General features: G+C 45.9%; 1 protein-coding gene across 1 annotated transcript in view; it reads right to left on the reverse strand.

Moving 5' to 3' along the window:
- MTNR1B (melatonin receptor 1B) overlaps window positions 1-17,140 on the reverse strand; it is a 49,683-nt gene extending 32,543 nt beyond the window's left edge. Inside the window, exon 1 of the mRNA XM_063127156.1 lies at window positions 16,876-17,140. Coding sequence (XP_062983226.1) covers window positions 16,876-17,140 — 265 coding nt within the window. The remainder of the gene's footprint in view (window positions 1-16,875) is intronic.
- Window positions 17,141-20,339: the final 3,199 nt, after the last annotated feature.

Here is a 20,339-nt window from a genome sequence, read left to right on the forward strand (position 1 = left end):
CTGCAAATGAGATCTCATTTCTTGGCTGAAAGTTTGGAGGACCATCAAAGTGCCAATTCAGACTTGTCTTCTTGTTCTTCTGCTTCTTGCTAGAGTCCGGTGATTGGCAGGCAGCACTTTGTAGGGTCCCAGGGAGAGCGGGGGAAAGTTTACCATAACATCACTTACACCATCTCCACTCTCTCTCAAACTCTTTTGCAGCTCTGTCTTGACTGACACTGTGAATGGCAAGTTCTGTGTCCTTCAGTTTTTTTGCGATGGGCAGTAATGATAGCTATTGAACTGTGCTGATGAAATGATGCTTAAGAGGGATGCAGTGGAATGTTTTCACTGCATTCCAAGAGAAAGTGGTGTATGTTGCCAGGGGATGGAAGAATGACTGAACCCTAAACTCCAGTATGGCAAACATTCTTATAGGATTAGACCTAAAATCCTCCATGAATAGATTTATCATCAGAGAGAGTGAAACAAAGAGGGTGGGGGAGAGAATGTATGGGTCCCCAAACTTCTTGGATTGGTGGACATGCCTGGAATTTTGAGAGTGTGTCATCGGCTCTCTCACAAAATGGCTGCCTTGGGGGCACCTAGGGTGACCATATGGAAAGGAGGACAGGGCTCCTGTATCTTTAACAGTTGCATAGAAAAGGGAATTTCAGTAGGTGTCATTTGTTTGCGTGCTGCTCCTGGTGAAATTCCCTCTTCATCACAACAGTTAAAGTGCAGGAGCTATCCAAGAGTGACCAGATTTAAAAGAGGGCAGGGCACCTACAGCTTTAACTGTTGTGATGAAGAAGGAATTTCACCAGGTTCCCCATATATACAAATGACACCTACTGAAATTCCCTTTTCTATGCAACTGTTAAAGATACAGGAGCCCTGTCCTCTTTTCCATATGGTCACCCTAGGGATGGATCCAGGATCTACCTTTTGTGGGAATAAGGGATGTTCCACAAGAAGGATGGCTCCATTCATGGGAGGTCACTCCACCCAATTTTGGGGGTCCCCCTCTCCCCCCATACCATGGCTCACCCATCTAGCAGTGTTTCCTGACTCTCTGTGTAGCATTTACAGGAGGGTTGATGGGGAATGGAGGAGGTCAGTAGGGAAGCCTGCCTCTATCCATGCCTTTGATCCAGTGTCAATCTAGTTTCTTTTTAACAATATAATGTGGAGGGGGTGGGAGTAGAATAGAAGTAAGAGGTAAATAAATAAATACATTATCCTTTGTTCACCCACAATTTAAGATTCATCTTTTGAGATTTTTTAAAATGTTTTATGTTTCAATAGCATTAACGTTGCAAGGATGAGAATGGAAGGGGGGAATTCCATTTCTAAGGCCCCTTAAGACCCATGTGTGCATATTCAAACACATAATGCATCTGTGTGGAATGGCACCATGGGAATGGCTATCTGTGAGAAGGCAACCATGCCACCATCTTTCCCAAGCCATTAGCCAGAATCTGAAAATTAATACCACTTGATTACAGTCTTCTAGAAGGCAGTATAGCCCCCCAGGGAGTGCACAAACCCTCATTAGCTGAGTGCATCTTTCACTGACAATATAATAATGAGCCAACATAGAAGTCAATCAAAAGTGGTTTTTTGTTGGGTTGCTATTGTTATGAGAAAGCGAAATGATATATATCTGGTTTCCATCCAAGTGTACCGTTTTGTATAAATGGCCCCGTATAAATGAATAATTGTGAGAAGAAGGGACAGATCCTGAAAGGAACAGATTCCCTGAGAAAGGGGAGGAAGATCTCAGCTCTTCATGAGATAGAGAGAAAACCTAACAGAGTGTTGAAATCCTCTGGGGCGAATAATATCTGTGAAGTCAAAGAGGTGATTCATTCTAGAGGCATAAACTACAATCGGATGTTCCTCAACAGGTTGTACTGTGTGGTTCTGAACCATTCCTCAGTACAGTCTGTACTCTGCATGTGGCCTTTGGACCTGCCACTCAGTACAATGGTCTCCACCAGTGCTTGCAAAGTCTCTGTTGGAAATGAAGCGAATAGCTTGCTTCCTTCCTTCCTTCCTGTTCTTACTTCTTTTGTGCCACTTTCTCCCTGGCCTAATCTACACCAAGCAGGATATTGCAGTATGAAAGCTGTATATAAAAGGCAGGAGTCACACTACTGCTTTATAGTGTGTTATTGAAGGGCACTGACAACTGTTGGGGCCCACTGACACATACCATATACCGCTTTCATACTGCTATATCCTGCTTGGTGTAGATTAGGCCCAAGTCTCATAGAGATAAACCACTGGTAAAATAAGATCGGCTAACTTAGGCCGTAGCTAGACCTAAGGTTTATCCTAGGATTGTCCTGGGGTCAAACCTGTTCATTTAAGTGCCACACAGGGCATCCAGCGCTCAGGCAGGGACGAACCCGGGATGATCCTGGGATAAACCTTAGGTCTAGCTACGGCCTTAGAGAGCAATCTAAGTTATCGGAGGCTGCGGAGAGGTGGGTTGCAAAATACCCCTGCCAATGGCAGCTTTCCTCCCAATCCAAAGAGCAGGTGCACCGCCACCAATCTGGATATGGATATTAAACTTGTCTGAACGTGATTTATAGACAGAATACAGCCAGCATCTTTTGCATATTTCCCCCTGTTACTCCCACAAAGCACCAGTGTTTCCATTCAAGAAAGCAGGTGTCTCAGAGAAGAGAAACCATTATCTGACAAATGATAGGAAGGGAGATGGCAGCTTCTCCAGGCTGAAATGGGATATATTTTAGCCTGGAGAAGAGAAGAGACAGGCCTCCAAGGGTCCTCAATCTTCCACACTGGGTCCGATTCTAAGCACCTTTTCACCCCCAGAAAAAGCTCTGCTGGGGGCTGTCCAAGTTGGCACCGCATTCCCCTAAACCCCGTGGTTTTGCTTACCCAGGGAGGTGTCGGATAATCCCCATGGCAAGGAGGGAGCGTGGGGTTTCTGGTGGTCATGCTGCAGCTGCCCTTGCCCTCTTCTTGGCCTCCAGCGACTGATGTCTGGTCACTATCCACCAGGATCATCCCCTGAATCAGCCACAGAGCAAGGTCAGGCAGTGGAAGAGCTGAGGTGACCTCACTCCCACCAAAAAAACTCAAGTTAAGTCCCCGACTTTTCCCCATGCAGCTTTGTGGGAAAGCCCTGTGGTGGCTACGAACCTGCCGCTGCGTCATATAACTGATGCAGTGCAGTTTTGCAGCCACCGTGGGGCTTTGAGTGCGTACAGACAGCCCCCTGGGCACCTCGATAAGGACACAACGGTGGCAGTGAAGCAAGAGCACTTGACTGCTGTCCGAGGCACAAATGAGGCACAAGAGGCTTCCACTCATGTCTGGTCATGGTCACTTTGAGATCTGCAGCATCTGTGTTCCAGCTGACATCCGACCAGTTTTATAGCCTGCAGGTCTTCGGGGAACCAGGAGACTGATTGGGTGCTACATCATAGGAGAGGGCACTTGGGAGCGATCTAGCCGACAGCCATTTCCATGTCACCATCCCATAGTGCAGGGGTCCAGGGGCTCTTTCTGCCTAAGGGCTGAATTTCATTTGGCAGAAGCTCTTGGGGACACATTTCAGTGATGGGTAGGACCAAAAGCAATGGCCCAAAATATGAAAAAACATTTTAGTACAGTTTAACAGGTGTTTTTATTTTAATGTGCAGTTGGGGTAAAATGTGCAGTTGAAAAAGTGGTGAAAAAATAAGACATGTGTTGTGTGTTATGTATTATGTGTACGTGTTTATTAAGAACTTAACAAAAGACAAAGTCAGGGATGGAATGTAACACAAATTATATAAGGCTGCAGGTGAAAGAGCCCTTGATGGTGTCATTGATGTTGTTGGGTCCTGTGACAGTGTTGCCTGAATAGATGTGGGGGCAGAGTTGGCACTTGGGTCTACTGCATGGTCTGGTCCCTTTGCCTGTGCCTCTGTCCTGTGTACTATTGCTGGTTAGCATCTGCTTCAGGTTGGGAGGTTGTCTGGAGGCCAGTACTGCTCTGCCTCCCAAGGATTGTGAGAGAGAAGTGTCTGTGCTGATGATGGGTTGGAGTTCGCTGATGATCCGTCACAGTGGTTTCAATTGGGGGTTGTCGGTGACAGCCAGTGGTGAACTTCTCTTGGCCTGTCATCTGTCTTTAAGTTTAAGGTGCTACTAGAGTTGGTGATAATCTGTCTAGTCATGAAAGAGAAATAATGTGTTTGGCTTGGGCGGGTGTGTGTGTGTGTCTGACAGGGCATTTGTGCAGTTGGAAAATTTGCTTTAAAAAACACCCTTCAGTTCAACTAAACAATTCTTACTGCCAGAATGGGGAGGGGATTGCATTAAAGCTGGAAAACCACCCAACAATTGGTTTTGGGGAAAGAGGGTGCCCCCTCCCCTAATACATCCAAATGTACATCCCCATGCATTTAGAAACCAATCCGGGGGGGGTGTTATCTTTCATGTGGAAACAGTGGGTAAAATCCAACATCAGTCTTACTTAGAGCACACCAATTGAAATGAATGAGGCTAGTCATGGCTAACTGAAGCTCTATTCAATTCAATGGGTCTGCTCTAAGCAGTGGAGGCTGTTGGCTCTGGTGTCAGTGGGGTGCTGAATCTGCTCCGGGTTTCAGTCACTACTCTAAAGGAGCCATGCAAGGTGTGGAGTTTAGAGTTCCTCCCAGTTCTGATTGAAACCCAGAGCAGATTTAGGGCCCCACTGATGTCAGAGTCGCCAGTCTCCACTGACTCTAAGAAGGACTTTCCTTGGTTTTCACCTAGTGCTTTGAAGATGCAGCACACTGACACCTTTAACCCAAGGTGCATTGAGAGAAAAATAACCCACCACAGCCTGCAAGTATGAGAATTCCAACCAAGTGCCAGGGGAAGAAAATGCTTTCAGAGGAGTCATTCAGAGGAATTTGCCTTGTTGCAGCGTGTTATGAATTGTTCACGCAAACCATAACCATTACCACCGTGGAACACTTTGGAGAGTAATTTTTATCGTCAGCTCCGCATTCCCATCTCAGAAAAAGAAAGATTGGACAGGCTCACTAGTTTCTCTGTGTGCCCTTGACTGAAGTTTTAATTTAGCTCTATCTTGGGCAAAATTATTTCTTCTTCAAAATTAGACACAATGAAAGCACCAATTTCTCCCCTAAGTCCCACTATTTCTAAAGATCAAATATTACTCCACATTTTACAAAAGGGGTTAGATACATTTATGTAACCAGCAAAGTGGTGCTGATTCATCCCAATTATTGTGCGCAATGGTAAGAAAGCTTTCAAGGATTTAAACCCCCCTCCAATAAACACTCTCATTGCTTAACTCTATTCCACAGAAAAGTTTACAGACATAATGCAAGTTAAACACAAAACCATTAAGAAGAGCACTGCTGGAACGGACACAAAGTCCACGTAGCCTAGCGTCCTGTTTCCAACAATGAACAGCCATATGCTTCTGGAAAGTCCAGCAGCAGGGGAAAGAAATCAACAACCCTCCCCTCTTTGACCTCAGCAACTGGTATTCAGAGGTACACTGCCTTTGAATATGGCAGTTCTATTTAGCCATCATGGCTGATAGCGATTGATAAACAAATTCTCCATGTACTTGGTCTAATTCCTCTTTATCTGTGTTAAGTTTTGAATTATACCAGCCCATTTCTATATTGATCCAGGATGAGGGACCCTCAGAGGCAGAAGCCAACAGCGACAATGACTCGAAGGAGAGGCCACAACCAGTTCCAGGTTCTTCTGAACTTGGGACCACTAACTTGGATCTGATATCTTATCCACCACCACCCCATAGGAAGTGCCACTGTTCTCTAACTCTGAAGAGTGGCCTTCAGACTCTTCTAGTGAAAAGGGAGATGCGGAGGAGCAATCCCAAACTAGCTCCTCATTCTTCCAATATTCCCCTCCCACGAGGAGCCAAAGCCCACAGCAAAAGGCAGCTGGCTCTTTAATAGCCATATACAGCACCTGAAGGGGTGGAGCTTTCAGAAGGACTCTCCTGGCCTATAAGTCCCGGCCAGTTGCTCCTGGACAGTGCTGGGGTAAGTTGTCCGTAGAACTGTAGCTGCAGGACTGCTGTTCATGGTCCTGAAAATAATTTAAGTCTCAGTCATGATCCAGCTACTTCCGCCACAACCATCACATTAGCTCCACAAGGTTGCTGGAAAAGACCCACCTTCGCTTTGGCCTCTGGGTGCCAATAAAAATGGAGTGGGATGGACAATTTCACAATTCTGTTCCACAAGTTTGGTGCCACCACACATTTTGGGTTTTTTTGTTTACCGAACAAATTTCCCCCATTGTCTAAATGTAAATTATAAGCCTCTCAAAACAAGTCTGGGGTGAGGGGTCTTACGTTATGTTTACGAGCTCAATTCAAGGGGTTGGTTCTAACCTTTAAAGAATTAAAATACCTGATGGAACACCTCTCCTGACATGAATATATCTGGACACTTCTCTACACATCTGCTCCCCCCCCCTTCGAATGCCACCTCCATGGAAAGTGGTTACATGAGACAGGGTCTTCTCAGTGGTGCCCCCCAGACTAGGCCCACCTGGTGCTGACACTGTCATCATTCACATGATGCTAGGTAAAGACCACCCTCTACTCCCAGGCATTTAATGATATGTTATCGGGTACCTATGTCTGCTGTTTTAAAACAGGTCTATTAGGGGGAAAATATTATTTATTTATTTTTAGCTGCTTACACTGTCTTATTATTTCTATGTGAAAAAAATTAGACTGTTTTTTATTATGCTGCATTTTGTATTTTTTATAAATAAATAATAATAATAATAATAGTTGTAAACCGCCCAGAGAGCTTCAGCTATGGGGCTATATAGAAATTACAACAACAACAACAACAACAACAACAATCAAAACATCTGTTGAATGCCATGGGCAGGGCTAGTAATTTTTTTTTTTAAATAATGGGAAATATATAAACTACAACAAATTGAAAAAAGGGGGAAACAATCAGCTAATAAAATGACTTTGGAGTCTAGAACCACCATTGCAAGCTACCCTTAGTCTTTTCATGTGTCATATTCATTTAAAGCAAATATAGCCTCAGATCCATCCTCTGACTGGAAAGGGTCATAGAAAAGTTAGTAGAGCACTTGATTTGCATGCAGAAGATCCAGGTTCAATCCCCAACATCTCTGGGTAGGGCTGGAATGCTAAAATGCTTGTGAAAATAATAAAAAAGGTCTTCACCTACCACTGGAAAGAATACAACATAGCTTTACGTTGTGAACCTCTCTAGGAAGCTCGTTCCATAACCATGGTGCCACAGCAGAAAAGGACCTTTTCCAGGTACCTGCCTGCCTCACTTCTTTTATCAGGGGCTCCCAGAGAAGAACCCCTGAAGATGACCTTACATATGGGACACGTACACTTACATATGGGCAAGTACATATGGGACACAATCCTTCAGGTAACCAAGCCATTTAGGGCTTTTAATGTTAATACCAGCATTTTGAATAAGGCCCGGAAAGGGACAGGCAGCCAGTACAGATGGAAAAGTACTGGCAGAATGATACTATGTTCATCAGAATAGGATGTATGCATGAATAGATGCTTCTTAAAGGGAAGTTCTTTGGATTAGGAATTCATTCCAAACTCAATACCTCTTTTTCCTGCCAACAGTAGCCCAATCCCATCTCCAAGCTGGTTTCATTAAGAAGTTATTCAGCTTCTCCCATTATCTTGCTCTTCTTCAATGGTTTTGCATAGTCTTCCTTCTAAAGTGTCTCTCTTAGCTCTCATGGAATGCATGGCCTCCTTCTCCTCCTCTTCCCATTAGGATTTATTCCCACCTCTCTAGCTCTTTTCACTGTTTTCAGAACTGTCATTCTCCTCTGACTCATTCCTTACACAACACAAACAGGCTCTAATTTTGCTCTCCAAAAAGGAACAACATCAAAAAAAAGGCCTTCCCTTCAGAACCATTTGCCTCTTCATTGTTGTTTATTTTTGTACCTCTTCTTATCCTCCCATTTTCAAAATGGCTGGACTTACCTGGTGCACAACCCAGAGGAATTTAAGTGCCCAGCCAAGCTATTAACTCTCAAGCTGATTCACACATGCACTTGATGACTCAGCTACTGAATGACTGACAGCTGAGGCTGTAACTACAAGAATGAGGTATGGCAGCAAGGGAATGAGATGATAGCATGGTTTCCACCTGTTTTGTTTTGCTGCAGGTGTGTGTGTCTATGCATGGGGGGGTCACATTTTTTTTTTTTTAAAAAATGATCCTAGGTGAAAAGGAAATTACCTGAAAATAAAACGGAGAGCATCTGGGAGAAAGATGGATTAGAAACATTATCCATTTTGTGCTAGCTGTCTAGTTGTGGGGTTTATATACATTAGGGCTATGTACAGATCCCCCGAACTGCTTTGTGGCCCGATCCATAACTTTTGCATTGGGTCAATCCGCTTTGGGTCTATCCGAGCCTCCCTCGCTCCGCGGAGTGAGATCTGGAGGAGCGGATCAACATTTTGCGCCCCCCCTTACTTGCCTTTGTGGCGGACACCCCCTGCCCCCTTACCTGGCTCTGCTGCTGTCACTGCACGGACAGTGGCAGTGCCGCCAGGTGAGCCCCCTCCCCCCTTACCTGCGTTCGGAGCTCCGGATGGAGGTGAACTGCTTCGCCTCAATCCGCAGCTCCCCTGACCCGATCCAGATCCGCCTTTGGCAGAGGCGGATTGGGTCGCTCCACTCCAGATTTGTGATCTGAATCGGAGCAGAGCACAGCCCTAATTTACATGGAAAAGTGTCTGAAATGGCACACACATACACACACACACACTTATTCTGCTGTGTAGCACTGTAGCCATGGGTGGGTGGGGGGAATGCCAGAATCCCTCCCTGATTTTTTCAGCTTCCATGTAATCCTCCCCACTGCAATCCTAAATATCTAGGATTTTTTTTATTTGTGGAGATATAGGAGAAAGAATGCAGAGAGCATTCTACCCAATTGCACACTGAGAATGCATATAGTTGATTAACTTTATAGACATGAGATTCTTTGTGTTTATGTTTTCCCAGTTCCACACACCCTTAAGTATGTTGGCAACAGGTAATGGGGCTGAAGAAGTGGTATTATTTATTTATTTATTTATTTATTGCATTTATATACCACCCATAGCCGAAGCTGTCTGGGCAGTACACATAAGATAAAAACACTTAAAAACAATATACAAAGATTAAAAACCACAAAAACAAGCAAAATGCACATACGTTTAACACCACTATAACAACTTTAAAAACAATGAGCCAAAAAACAGACCCACAGTCATTACATATTGCTAAATGCCTGGGAGAAGAGAACAGTCCACCAGCACCTCAGGGGTCTACCATCTCATGCTGCTGCACATGGCCCAAGTGTATAAACCCACTGACTTGAAGGCATTGACCCAGTTCAGATGTACCTAGCTGCTCTGATGAACCATGGTTTGTTGGCGCATTAATGAACTTTCCCATTATATGCAGCTGCTGAGATTTCCTGGTTCCTTAAACCATGGTTCCCCATGATGTTTGAACCATGGAACTGTGGTTTAACTGCTGCCTACATGCCAGGAGCACATCATGGTTTGCAATTCTTGTGTTGTAGGGAGCTCTAAAACCACAGTTTCCCAGTTTGGGTGTCAAAGGAAACTGTGGTTTATGAAACAGGAAGCTAGGTGCACAAGTGGAGGAGGGCATGAGAGAGTTCTGTCTGTGATAGGATGAGCATATGGAAAGAAAGACAGGGCTCCTGTATCTATAACAGTTGTATAGAAAAGGGAATTTCAGCAGGTGTCATTTGTATGGATGCAGCACTTGGTGAAATTCCCTCTTCATCTCAACAGTTAAAGCTGCAGGAGCTATATTAGAGTGACCAGATAGGTAAGAGGGCAGGGCTCCTGCAGTTTTAACTGTTGAGATGAAGAGGGAATTTCACAGGTGCTGCATGCATACAAATGACACCTGCTGAAATTCCCATTTCTGTACAACTGTTATAGATACAGGAGCACTGTCCTCCTTTCCATATGGTCACCCTAGTCTGTCATGATTCATCTTTGATGGACACATTCAGGATGCTATTTGAAGTTGGGAGTCCTCAAGCACTGAACATGGATGTCTGATCTACTCCTCGTTTAATGGGTTGTGGGGGCAGATTTTCCATTACGAGTATGTTGGCAGTAGATTCCCCGTCTCACTTTGTTTTTATTTAAGGGCATCAGCAAGGAGTTCCTTTCAGCAGCTGCCAGATGGAGTCTGATTTCCCCAGGATGCTCCAGATGTAGCATGGCCAGGGGGTGATGCCTTTGTTGTTGTTGTTTTTACCATGAAAGCTTTCATTGTTCTATCACAATAGCTACATTATATAATAATGGCGGCTGCCATGGTGGCCACCAAGAGGAGTTCCTTGAGGTCCTTCTGAAAAGAAAGGAAGAAGAAAGAAAAGAAAGAATTCCCACCACGTCCCTACTCAAAGTGGTACACCCCTTTTGAATCCTGAAAGGAATCTTGGCCACTCCACATAGTTAAACACCCACCCAAATTTCCTTCCCATGAAACGGTAAATAGCAGTGGCATTTTCAGCTCGGCACTAGTCAGTGGAGGTTTTGGGCTGTGATGTCAGTGGGGTGGTGAATCCTCTCCAGGTTTCAGTCAGAGCCAGTCAGAACTCCAAAGGAGCTTTCTAAGGTATAGATAGCATGGATACTTCCTTTAATGCTCTGACTGGTTGTAACTGAAACCCGGAGTGGATTCATTGCCCTACTTACATTGGAGTCACCAGCCTCACCTTCACTGCCCCACTGACATGGAGTCACTAGCCTCCACTGGCAGTAGCAAATTAATTTTGGGGGTTGTCACCAGCATGCCTGGTGCTTTGCAAACCTCAAGAGGACAGGTCCCTGCCCCCAAGGAGCTTACATCTAAAATTTGCTTCAGGGGAAACAAGAGAGGAAGAGGAAGAAAGTGAAGGCAGGGTAAAGGGGAAAGCAAAGTGTAGTTGTAACAGCTACAGAAGAAACTAGATATCTGAGTATTTCAAACACACGTTGTCACTAGGGCTGTGCACCGCTTCAGCTTCAGGCTCTGAATTCTGAGATTACAGCCAGATCTACACCAAGCAGGATATTGCACTATAAAAGCGGTATATAAAAGGCAGGAGCCACACCAAGCAGGATATAGCGGTATGAAAGCGGCATATGGCATGTGTCAATGGGCCCCAACAGTTGTCAATGCACTTCAATACCGCTATAAAGCAGTAGTGTGGCTCCTGCCTTTTATATACCATTTTCATAGTGCAATATCCTGCTTGGTGTAGATGAGCCCTAAGTGGGCTGAATTGAATCAAATTGGGCCAGAGCTGGAGTGGATCCAGATTGCCCAGATTTGGTCCAAAGTGGGCCAGATTCACCCGAAGCACTTTGGATTGCTTTGGACTGATCCGGAGGATCACACGCCCAGCAGTGCAAGCTCTCATTACCATCTTTGAGGGAGTCACCATTTTCTTTTAAAATGGCGTATCTTCTTCCAAAAATTAAATGCTATTAAATAGTGGCCGTAAGGCCTTCACGTATGCAGACCTTCATGTGTGTTCTTATTAAAAGGAAGTACCACTTTACACAGCGCATAGTTAAAATACGGAACTCACTACCACAAGATGTAGTGATGTCCACCAATTTGGATGGCTTTAAATGGGGGTTGGATAAATTCAGCCCTGATGGTTGTGTGCTACCTCCAGTATCAGAGGCAGTAAGCTTATATAGACCAGTTGCTGGAGAACATGGGTGGGAGGGTGCTGTTGCACCCATGTCCTGCCTTGTTGGTCCCTGGCCGATGGCTGGTTGGCCACTGTGCGAACAGCGTGCTGGACTAGATGGACCCTTGGTCTGATCCAGCAGGGCTCTTCTTATGTTCTTATGCAGCTTTGCAGGCATAAATATGCCTTTAAGGTTGCGTACATGGTGGACTTGCAACAGCCATTTATGCAGCATTTCATTTCCAGAAGAAGAGGAGTCATAATTTTATAAGAAATGCAGGCTCCCTCAAATATGGTGATGGCTGTGGACACTCCTCCCACAGGTCCAGGACTCCAGGTAAGGAGCAAGGGGCAGGAGGCAAGGGTGTGACCTGGAAGTCTGATTTGGATGTCCAAATCCCCCTTTGGATCCAAAGTGGGCCAAGGCAGGGTGGAGCTGATTCAGAAGCTCCGAATCAGCCTCCGAAGCAGGTTGTGGGGTCTGTGCACAGCCCTAGTTGTCACAGTACTCCTTAAACAGCTCAGTAAAGTAAGTCAGTACTGTCAGGGCCCCATGCTTTATATGTTACATTATATTTACTTAATCTAAAGACGCCGAAGCCAAAGTTTCATTCTCCTGCTTCCTTCTTTAGGAATAAGTTCTTTTTTTAGTGGGAAAGAGTTTGCAAAATGATTGCTATACCACCAACCAACCAACCTATGGCTCCCTTTGAATTTTTCACATCCTTTAATCCTGCCCTAAATTAAATGGTTTAATTTAAAACAAAGGGATGGAATTCTACATTTGATCCTAAGACCCTTACACACATACACACACTTTTCTTCAATTCTTTGTTCTTCACTTGGTAGGATTTAAGAAATTATAGACAGTGTTTAATTTCTACAGATAGAGATTCTGGGGCTAAGTCTATGCCAAAACACCATGTTCTGATTTGGGAGAACTCCCCTCTAAATCTTCATTGATTGGGGACTCACTGTAGTTCTTCAGTGCTGAGACACATGCACTCTGCACCTGCTCTGTGAGATTCTCATTTAGTCTTTCTTTGCATGTTCTGGGGCTTGATCTGGAACAAATCCTGGTGCTGTAGCCAGGCCAAGCCAAACACAAATTAGCCGGGGACCATTTATTATCATTACAATTTGTTTCCTACTCTTTGTTGCATTTACTTATTAAATTTACATTCCACCTTACCTCTAAGGAACTCTAGGAGACATACATGGTCTTTCCCATTTTATCTTCACAATAACCCTGTGGGGTAGTTGAGGCTGAAGGTTGGTGACTGGTCCAAGGTCCCCCAGTGATCCTTATGGCTGAGAGGAGATTTGAACCTGGGTCTTCACAGTTCTGGTCTGTAACTTTAACCATTGTGCCATGTTGGCTCTCTTAGGTGCTCAGGACAGTATAACAAGCCATTCTCAAGCTAGTGCCCATAAAGATGTTTTGGACTTCATATCTCAGCATGGCCATGCTGGCTAGGACTGATGGGAGTTGAAGTCCCAAACATCTGGAGGGCACCAGGCTAGTAGCAGTGGAGGTTGGTGGCTCTGATTTCTGAGGGGCTGTAAATCCATTCTGGGTTGTAGTGATAACAAGCCAGATCTCTAAAGGAGCTATCAAAATGCTGAACCATAGCATCAGAATGGGCTCAGCACCTTGGACAGCTCATTTAGAGTTCTGGCTGGTAGACACAATCTCCTCTTCCTTCTAACTTTAGGAATCATAGAGTTGGAAGGGGTTATTTAGGCCATCAAATCCAATCCCCTGCTCGGTGCACAACCTTGGGACGGATGGGGAAACTCCAGGCCAGCAGACACCCAGCATCTCTAACCATTGGTGATACTGTTCAAGGAAGATGGGAGTTTATTATTTATTTCCTTGATTTGTACCTTTCCTTTCTACCAAAATGGCACTCAAGGCAGCCACTTAAGGAGCTGATCTCTACAAATAACTGGAGGGCCACTAACACCTCACGCCTCCCTGCGAGGTAGGCTGAGAGGTGGTGACTGGGTCAACATCACCCACAATCATTTGGGTGGAGTATAGGTTTCAACCCTGTTTTCTCCAATATAAGTCTTCTACAAACACAAAGATCAACATTCAAGTCAAAAGAAAGAGGAACCCTGGACATGTTGATTGGATGATATCATGTGCATGATGGCATGGGGAAGGGAGTGTTTTAGCTCCAGTAACAGAAACTGAGACTGAAGTCTCTTAGACTGGTACTCCGGAGCATTCTTCTGCAGCCTGCAGGCAATTCAGCAGGTGTGAGTTTTTAAATCACTTCTATAGAGGTGAAGGCACTCTGATGTTCTTTCAGGCACTGATGAGTAACCTGAAGAACAGTTGATGGCACCCTGAAAAGATGTTAATTTGCTCAACTGCACAAACCCATTTGTTAAAAGGGAGAAAGTGCCACACGGTAGCATGAGCAGGGAAACTACTAGCAAAAGATCAAGAGTGTAAGTGCGTGCACGCATACGCACAAGTCGTTTGGCACCTTAAAGACTTACGGATCTATTGAGGCAAAAGCTTGGATGGATTAGGGACCAGGCTTCATCAGATACACAAAGGATAATTCTTCCTACATTGATGAAATGGCCTTTGGTTGACCAAATCGTCTTCCACAATAACTGTGCAAGCCTATCAGAGTCTACTAAGAAGTAAACCCAATAGAGTTCAATGGAATTTACTCCCAGGTAAGAGGTAAGGTCAATCCTATGCTCACCTACCTGGAAGTACACCTAAGACGGGAATCACCCTCCCCCCGCCCCCCCCCCCCACGCATAAATGCACATTCATCTATCTCTCCTATTTGCAAAGTTCTCAGAGAGAAGGGAATTCCCTCCCACCCCTCCACACCACTCAGTTCCTGCTTCCTCCAGAGACGAGAGAGACGCCCACACATGCTGGAGCTGTCTACCTACCGGGTGCTGAAAAGCTTCCATACTCCCCTTCATTCCAGCAGCCTGCAGTTAAGAAGATCTCCCTACAGAGGGAGGGTTTTGGAAACACCGCTGGAAATGAATTGCTGTCCGTTTCAGCCGGGATTCAAGCGCTAAACTACATAGAACTCATCTGCTTAATCCCACCATTCATAAAATGACCAACGTTTTTGAAAAATGCACCTCAGCAACCACAAATGTTAGCTTTTATTTGCATTGCAGCTCTTTTATTGCTAGGATACATTCGGCAGCCACCCTGCCTGTTAACCCATCCCTAAGGAAGATGAACTTTGAAATGCACTGAGACATCTTTTTCAGCTCAGCAAGGATGCGTAATTGTGGTCCAGAATCCACACTTGGCATGATCCGGCCAAATTGAAGCATGTGTAAGACCCACCGATTTTAAATGGAGGTTTAAACATGTCCTTGAAGTCAACGGGCATGAACTCTAAATGGACTGTGCCCCTTGTATGCTGTTTCCTTGCTCGGGGTTGGCATTCAGCAACGAAAAGGATCATAACTAAAACAGGCAAAGTATGTTGCAAACTTTGGCAATGCTTAAGAGTAGACATAAGTTTAGATATAGGTACCATCAAAACGAGTGGGACTTGCACCTTAGGGTTACTTTAGGGGGTTATAACAGTGATGCAATGGCAACTCCATTCCACACAAAAGTCCATTCCACATCTCCCCCTCCCCCACCCCACCCGCTCACCACCAGAGACTTACGTCTGGAGGTTGTTTTCATTTTCAGATATTTTGGAAGGGATGATCGTTACTTTTTATACACAAACTTAAACAAGGATGACAGTGCCAAACAGTATTTCACTATATGCCAAATCGAACCAGGGAGGAAGGTCTATCAGTGTAACGCATATCATAAGTGTGAAATTCAACAGACGGGTTGAGACACTATTCAGGTTAGATTCGAAGCTGATACTGCTTTGGATACAGCATATATCGTGTTCATGGAATTCAACACCACCAGTGCAAAGTAGTAGAATTCTACACAGGCTGATACCCAGATCCCAGCCAGGCGGTTTGGAAGTTAGAGTCTAATGAAACCCACATAAATGTACCACTAAAGTGGTAGAAACTTTGTAGATTAGGCAAGAAGAAAAAAGGTTCGTGGAAGACTGCAGGGGACATGAGCTTCATTTATGAGCAGGGAACAGTTTGGGGGCTGAACTGAAATGCTGTGCAGTTTGGCAGGCTGCGTTGTGCTCAGTGAAGGCTGGAGGCTCTGGGTTTGGTGAGGATGTGGATCCATTCTGGGTTTCACTCAGAACCAACCAGAACTCCAAAGAAGCTATCCCAGAATGGATTCACATCCCCACCAAAGTCAGAGTTACCAGCATCCACCTTGGTGCTGGGGAGGGTGTGTGTCAGCACCCCCAAGAAGTTCGCTGTAGAACAGGCTTCCAATTCAGCTCCGAACAGGCAAACAACAAAAAGCAGAAAATGCCTCTGAGCACAAACAGAATGCATCTTCCTTGTTACTGAGCAGTAGCAACCAGAACAGAGGTTGTAACTCTGAAGGGGGCTTGAATCCTGGAACCGTAGCAAGTAAACACTGGGGCACGGCATTTCTTAAAAGGTATGGGATGGTTTTAAGTTTCGATCCGAGGTGGAAAATCAAGATACACGCTGTTGTGAATAGTATTCAGTGGGTTAGAGCCACACTTAGAGTTGACCCATTGAAATCAATGGGACTTAAGGTAGTCGTGAGTAACTCAGTCCCATTGATTTCAGTGGCTCTATTCCAAGTACGGCTAAATGTGGACCCAACCCTAAGTTCTTAAAAATAATAATAATGGGCTGTTTTGTTTTGTTTCTCCTGCCGTGATCGTCCCACTTTGCATACTTATATACCCCTCCTCTTCCTGAGCACCAAAAGGCAAAACAACAACAACAACAACAACAACAACAACACAAACAAGAAAACATCCCAAACCCATCACTACTCTCCCAAGCTCGCTCACAGAAGTCGCTCGTGACGGGAGGGGGGGGCACGTTGCGCTCAGCAAGACCGGCCAGCGAGGCGAAAGCCTGGAGAGCGCGCCTTGCAAGGCTGCCCTCTCCTCCCCTGCGCCAAACTCCGCGAACGCGGGCCGCCCCCCCGCGCCCTCTCCGCGCCCGCCCCCTCCCCCCCCCCGCGCTTCTCGCCTTTACCTGAGTTCCTGAGCTTGCGGTTCTTGAACACCGAGATAATGACCAGCAGGTTGCCCACCAGATCCACCACGGTGGTGAAGATCAGCACGCTGGACAGCGTGGTGACCACCCAGCCGGGCCGCGGGTCTGCCCCAGCCGTTGCCGCCGCCGCCGCCGCGGCTGCCAAAGCCGCCTCGTCCTCCCCTTCCTCCCCACGCCGGGAGAAGCCGAAGCCCCCGCGCCCGCCCGGCCCGCAGCAGTTCCTTAAGGAGCCATTCTCCAGCATGGCGGAGCCCACCTGTGCCCCCAGCGCGGCTCTCCTGCCCTGCGCCCGCCTCGTCCTCCGTCGGCTCGCATCGAAAGGAGCGAGCGAGCAAGAACGCGCTTTCTCTCGTCCCGGGAGCGCCGCCGCCGCCGCGGACTGCCCGGCACTCGTGCGCCCGCAGGCTTTTAATGGGCTGCTTCCCACCTCCCTTGGCCCCGCCCCGCACTCCCGCCCGCCTCACCAAAGAAGGCGCGGAGGCGGGGCGCAGCGCCCGCGTGGGACGAGAAACCGCCCCAGCGCCCCATTCTACCCCTGTTGTGGAAACGGCAGCGGCGGCTGGTGGCTCCGGTTTCGGCCGGGCTGCAAATCCATTCTGGCTTTCCGTCAGAACCAGCCAGAATTCCAAAGGAGCTAGCCGAGGTGCCGAACCCATTTTGGGGATAGGGTTCGGCGCCTTGCATGGCTCCTTTAAAATACTGGCTGTTTCTGGTTGAAACCCAGAATGGATTCGCAGCCCCGCCGAAGTCGGAGCCACCAGCCACCACTGGGAAATGGCAAAGCAGGGGGAGGGGTCAAAGTACGAGTCGCCGCCCACTGGCGTCACACCCCGCCCACTTTCGGGGAGGCGGGGTCTCCCGGGCGCCAAAGTAACTTTTTCTTGCTATTCCGTTCATTTCTCCGGCAGCCTCCGAAAGGAGAGGAGGAGGAGGGCAAGCGCACGTGGGAAGGTGTCCGCTTCCTTTGCCCACACCCATACGCAGATTACTCACTGGATTATTAGCTGTGTGGAAGGCGGGGAGGAAGAAGGCACGCACGCATTTGTTGTAGGGGAGGGGGCGTTGGAAGCACACAGAAGGCGGGAGAGTGACAGAGGGATCCGGGCAATATGCTACCCTCCAGTATCAGAGGCGGTATGCCTGGGTACACCAGTTGCTGGGAACTGGGACAGGACAGGAGGGTGCTCTTGCACTCAAACCCTGCTTGTGAGTTTCCCATGGGCAGGTGGTTGGCCACTGTGTGAACGGAATGCTGGACTAGATAAACCCTTGGTTTGATCCAGCATGGCTCTTCTTATGTAGATGTGCACTTCCCCAGTTAGTTTAGAGCAGGATGGATAAAAATCAATGATTTAAAAAAAATTTAAAAAAATAAAAAATCGGATTTTTTATTTAAATCGGATTTTTTATTTAAATCGGATTTTTTTTTAAAATAAAATGCTTTTTGAGGAAATATCTATCTAAAGATAGTTTTCGATTTAAGATACATTATAGTCCAAAGGTTATTCATCATGAAATAAGGATTAGTTTTTTAATTATGCAGCATGGGGCTGTATATTCATGCAATGTTTAAATTTTGGGGTAAATGAATTCCATTAAACCATTCACAATGTCATGCTCTTCCAGGGGTTTCTGTAAGTTTATTGGGCATTTTTTTCTATCTAGAAGATATTATCACAGATGCTTGGTTTTACAGTTCTCAAAACTGTGAATTTGTGTCTGCAGAGATCACAATCCCATTGTTCCTTTGCAAATCTACGTACACAGAATCAACCCCTTAACTCTTAAGTGCTAAGTTTCAAAAAATTCAATGAATAGAGTGCACTTTGGGGAGGGGGGGAAGTCCACCCTGGTTTAGTGCATCTCTATTAGTCTGATGGGGTCCCACAGATAATCTTCCACATGTGCAAAATCCACTGTGGGAAATCCCATATGGGAGCACAATGTGTTTAGGCATGGACCGGACAGTACCCAGAATGTTTTTTATTTTCTGTTGATGAACTCATTGTGTCTTTAAAAACATGTGATTGAACCTGTCTTCCCCCCCTTTTCTTCTTTGCATGGAAAGTGTAAATCACAACCACGTTTGTGACCATTCACTCAATTGCAGCCACTTGTGGCTTGCTATGTCCACAGTTAAGAGGAAATTGCAATAATGTAGATATTTCAGAGGGGTTAAAAGAAACAAAGCAAAAAGAAACAGGCTAAATTTGTAAGTCTTTAAAGTGCTACATGGATCTCCTGTTGTTTCCCCTAAGATGGAAATGGGGTGTGTGTCTCTGTCTTTGGAATGTCTCCTCCAAAGCAGCATTTGCTTTTTCTGTTTAGCCAGTAGTGAAGTGGTAGATTTTGAAGAGCAGGGCACTCTCCCATAGTCAAGGAGAGTCTACAAATTCAGGCTGCTGTGTTGATCCATTTCAACAAACCAGTTCAAGAAGTTTTCATCTTGATGGGGTGATGGGAGGTCTTTTGTAAAGCTAATGGGTCTTAATTGCCCATTCAAGACCCCCCAAATACTTTACATTATAGTAAGGAGCAAAATATTGTTGCTGGGAAAATTCGTTTCCCCCTTCTCCTGCCAGTTATGAAGATTGCAGCTAAGTTCAGTTACAAGTTGGGGTATACCTGGCTCAGCAATTCTACAAGCGAGAAGGATCTTGGAATTGTTGTAGATCACAAGGTGAATACGAGCCAACAGTGTGATGTGGCTGCAAAAAAAGCAAATGCTATTTTGGGCTCCATTAATAGAAGTATAGCTTCCAAATGGTGCGACGTACTGGCATTTTGATCAAAACATTATGGCATGTGAACCATGACTTAGCATGTCATGTGAACCACTCCTAACCATGGTGGCTACATAATAGCTTCCAAATTGCATGAGGTACTGGTTCCCCTCTATTTGGCACTTGTTAAGCCTCATCTAGAGTATTGCGTCCAGTTCTGGGCTCCACAATTCAAGAAGGATACAGACAAGCTGGAGCGTGTTCAGAGGAGGGCAACCAGGATGATCAGGGGTCTGGAAACAAAGCCCTATGAAGAGAGACTGAAAGAACTGGGCATGTTTAGCCTGGAGAAGAGAAGATTGAGGGGAGACATGATAGCACTCTTCAAATACTTGAAAGGTTGTCACACAGAGGAGGGCCAGGTTCTCTTCTGGATCATCCCAGAGTGCAGGAAACGGAATAATGGGCTCAAGTTACAGGAACCAGATTCCGGCTGGACATCAGGAAAAACTTCCTGACTGTTAGATCAGTATGACGAAGGAACCAATGACCTAGGAAGGTGGTGGGCTCTCCCACACCAGAGGCATTCAAGAAGCAGCTGGACAACCATCTGTCAGGGATGCTTTGATGTGGATTCCTGCAATGAGCCTGGGGTGGGTGGGTGGGTTTGACTCGATGGCCTTATAAGCCCATTCCAGCTCTACTATTCTATGATTCTAG

The sequence above is a fragment of the Elgaria multicarinata genome, chromosome 5, assembly GCF_023053635.1.
Source record: "Elgaria multicarinata webbii isolate HBS135686 ecotype San Diego chromosome 5, rElgMul1.1.pri, whole genome shotgun sequence".
Classification (NCBI taxonomy): Eukaryota; Metazoa; Chordata; class Lepidosauria; order Squamata; family Anguidae; genus Elgaria; species Elgaria multicarinata.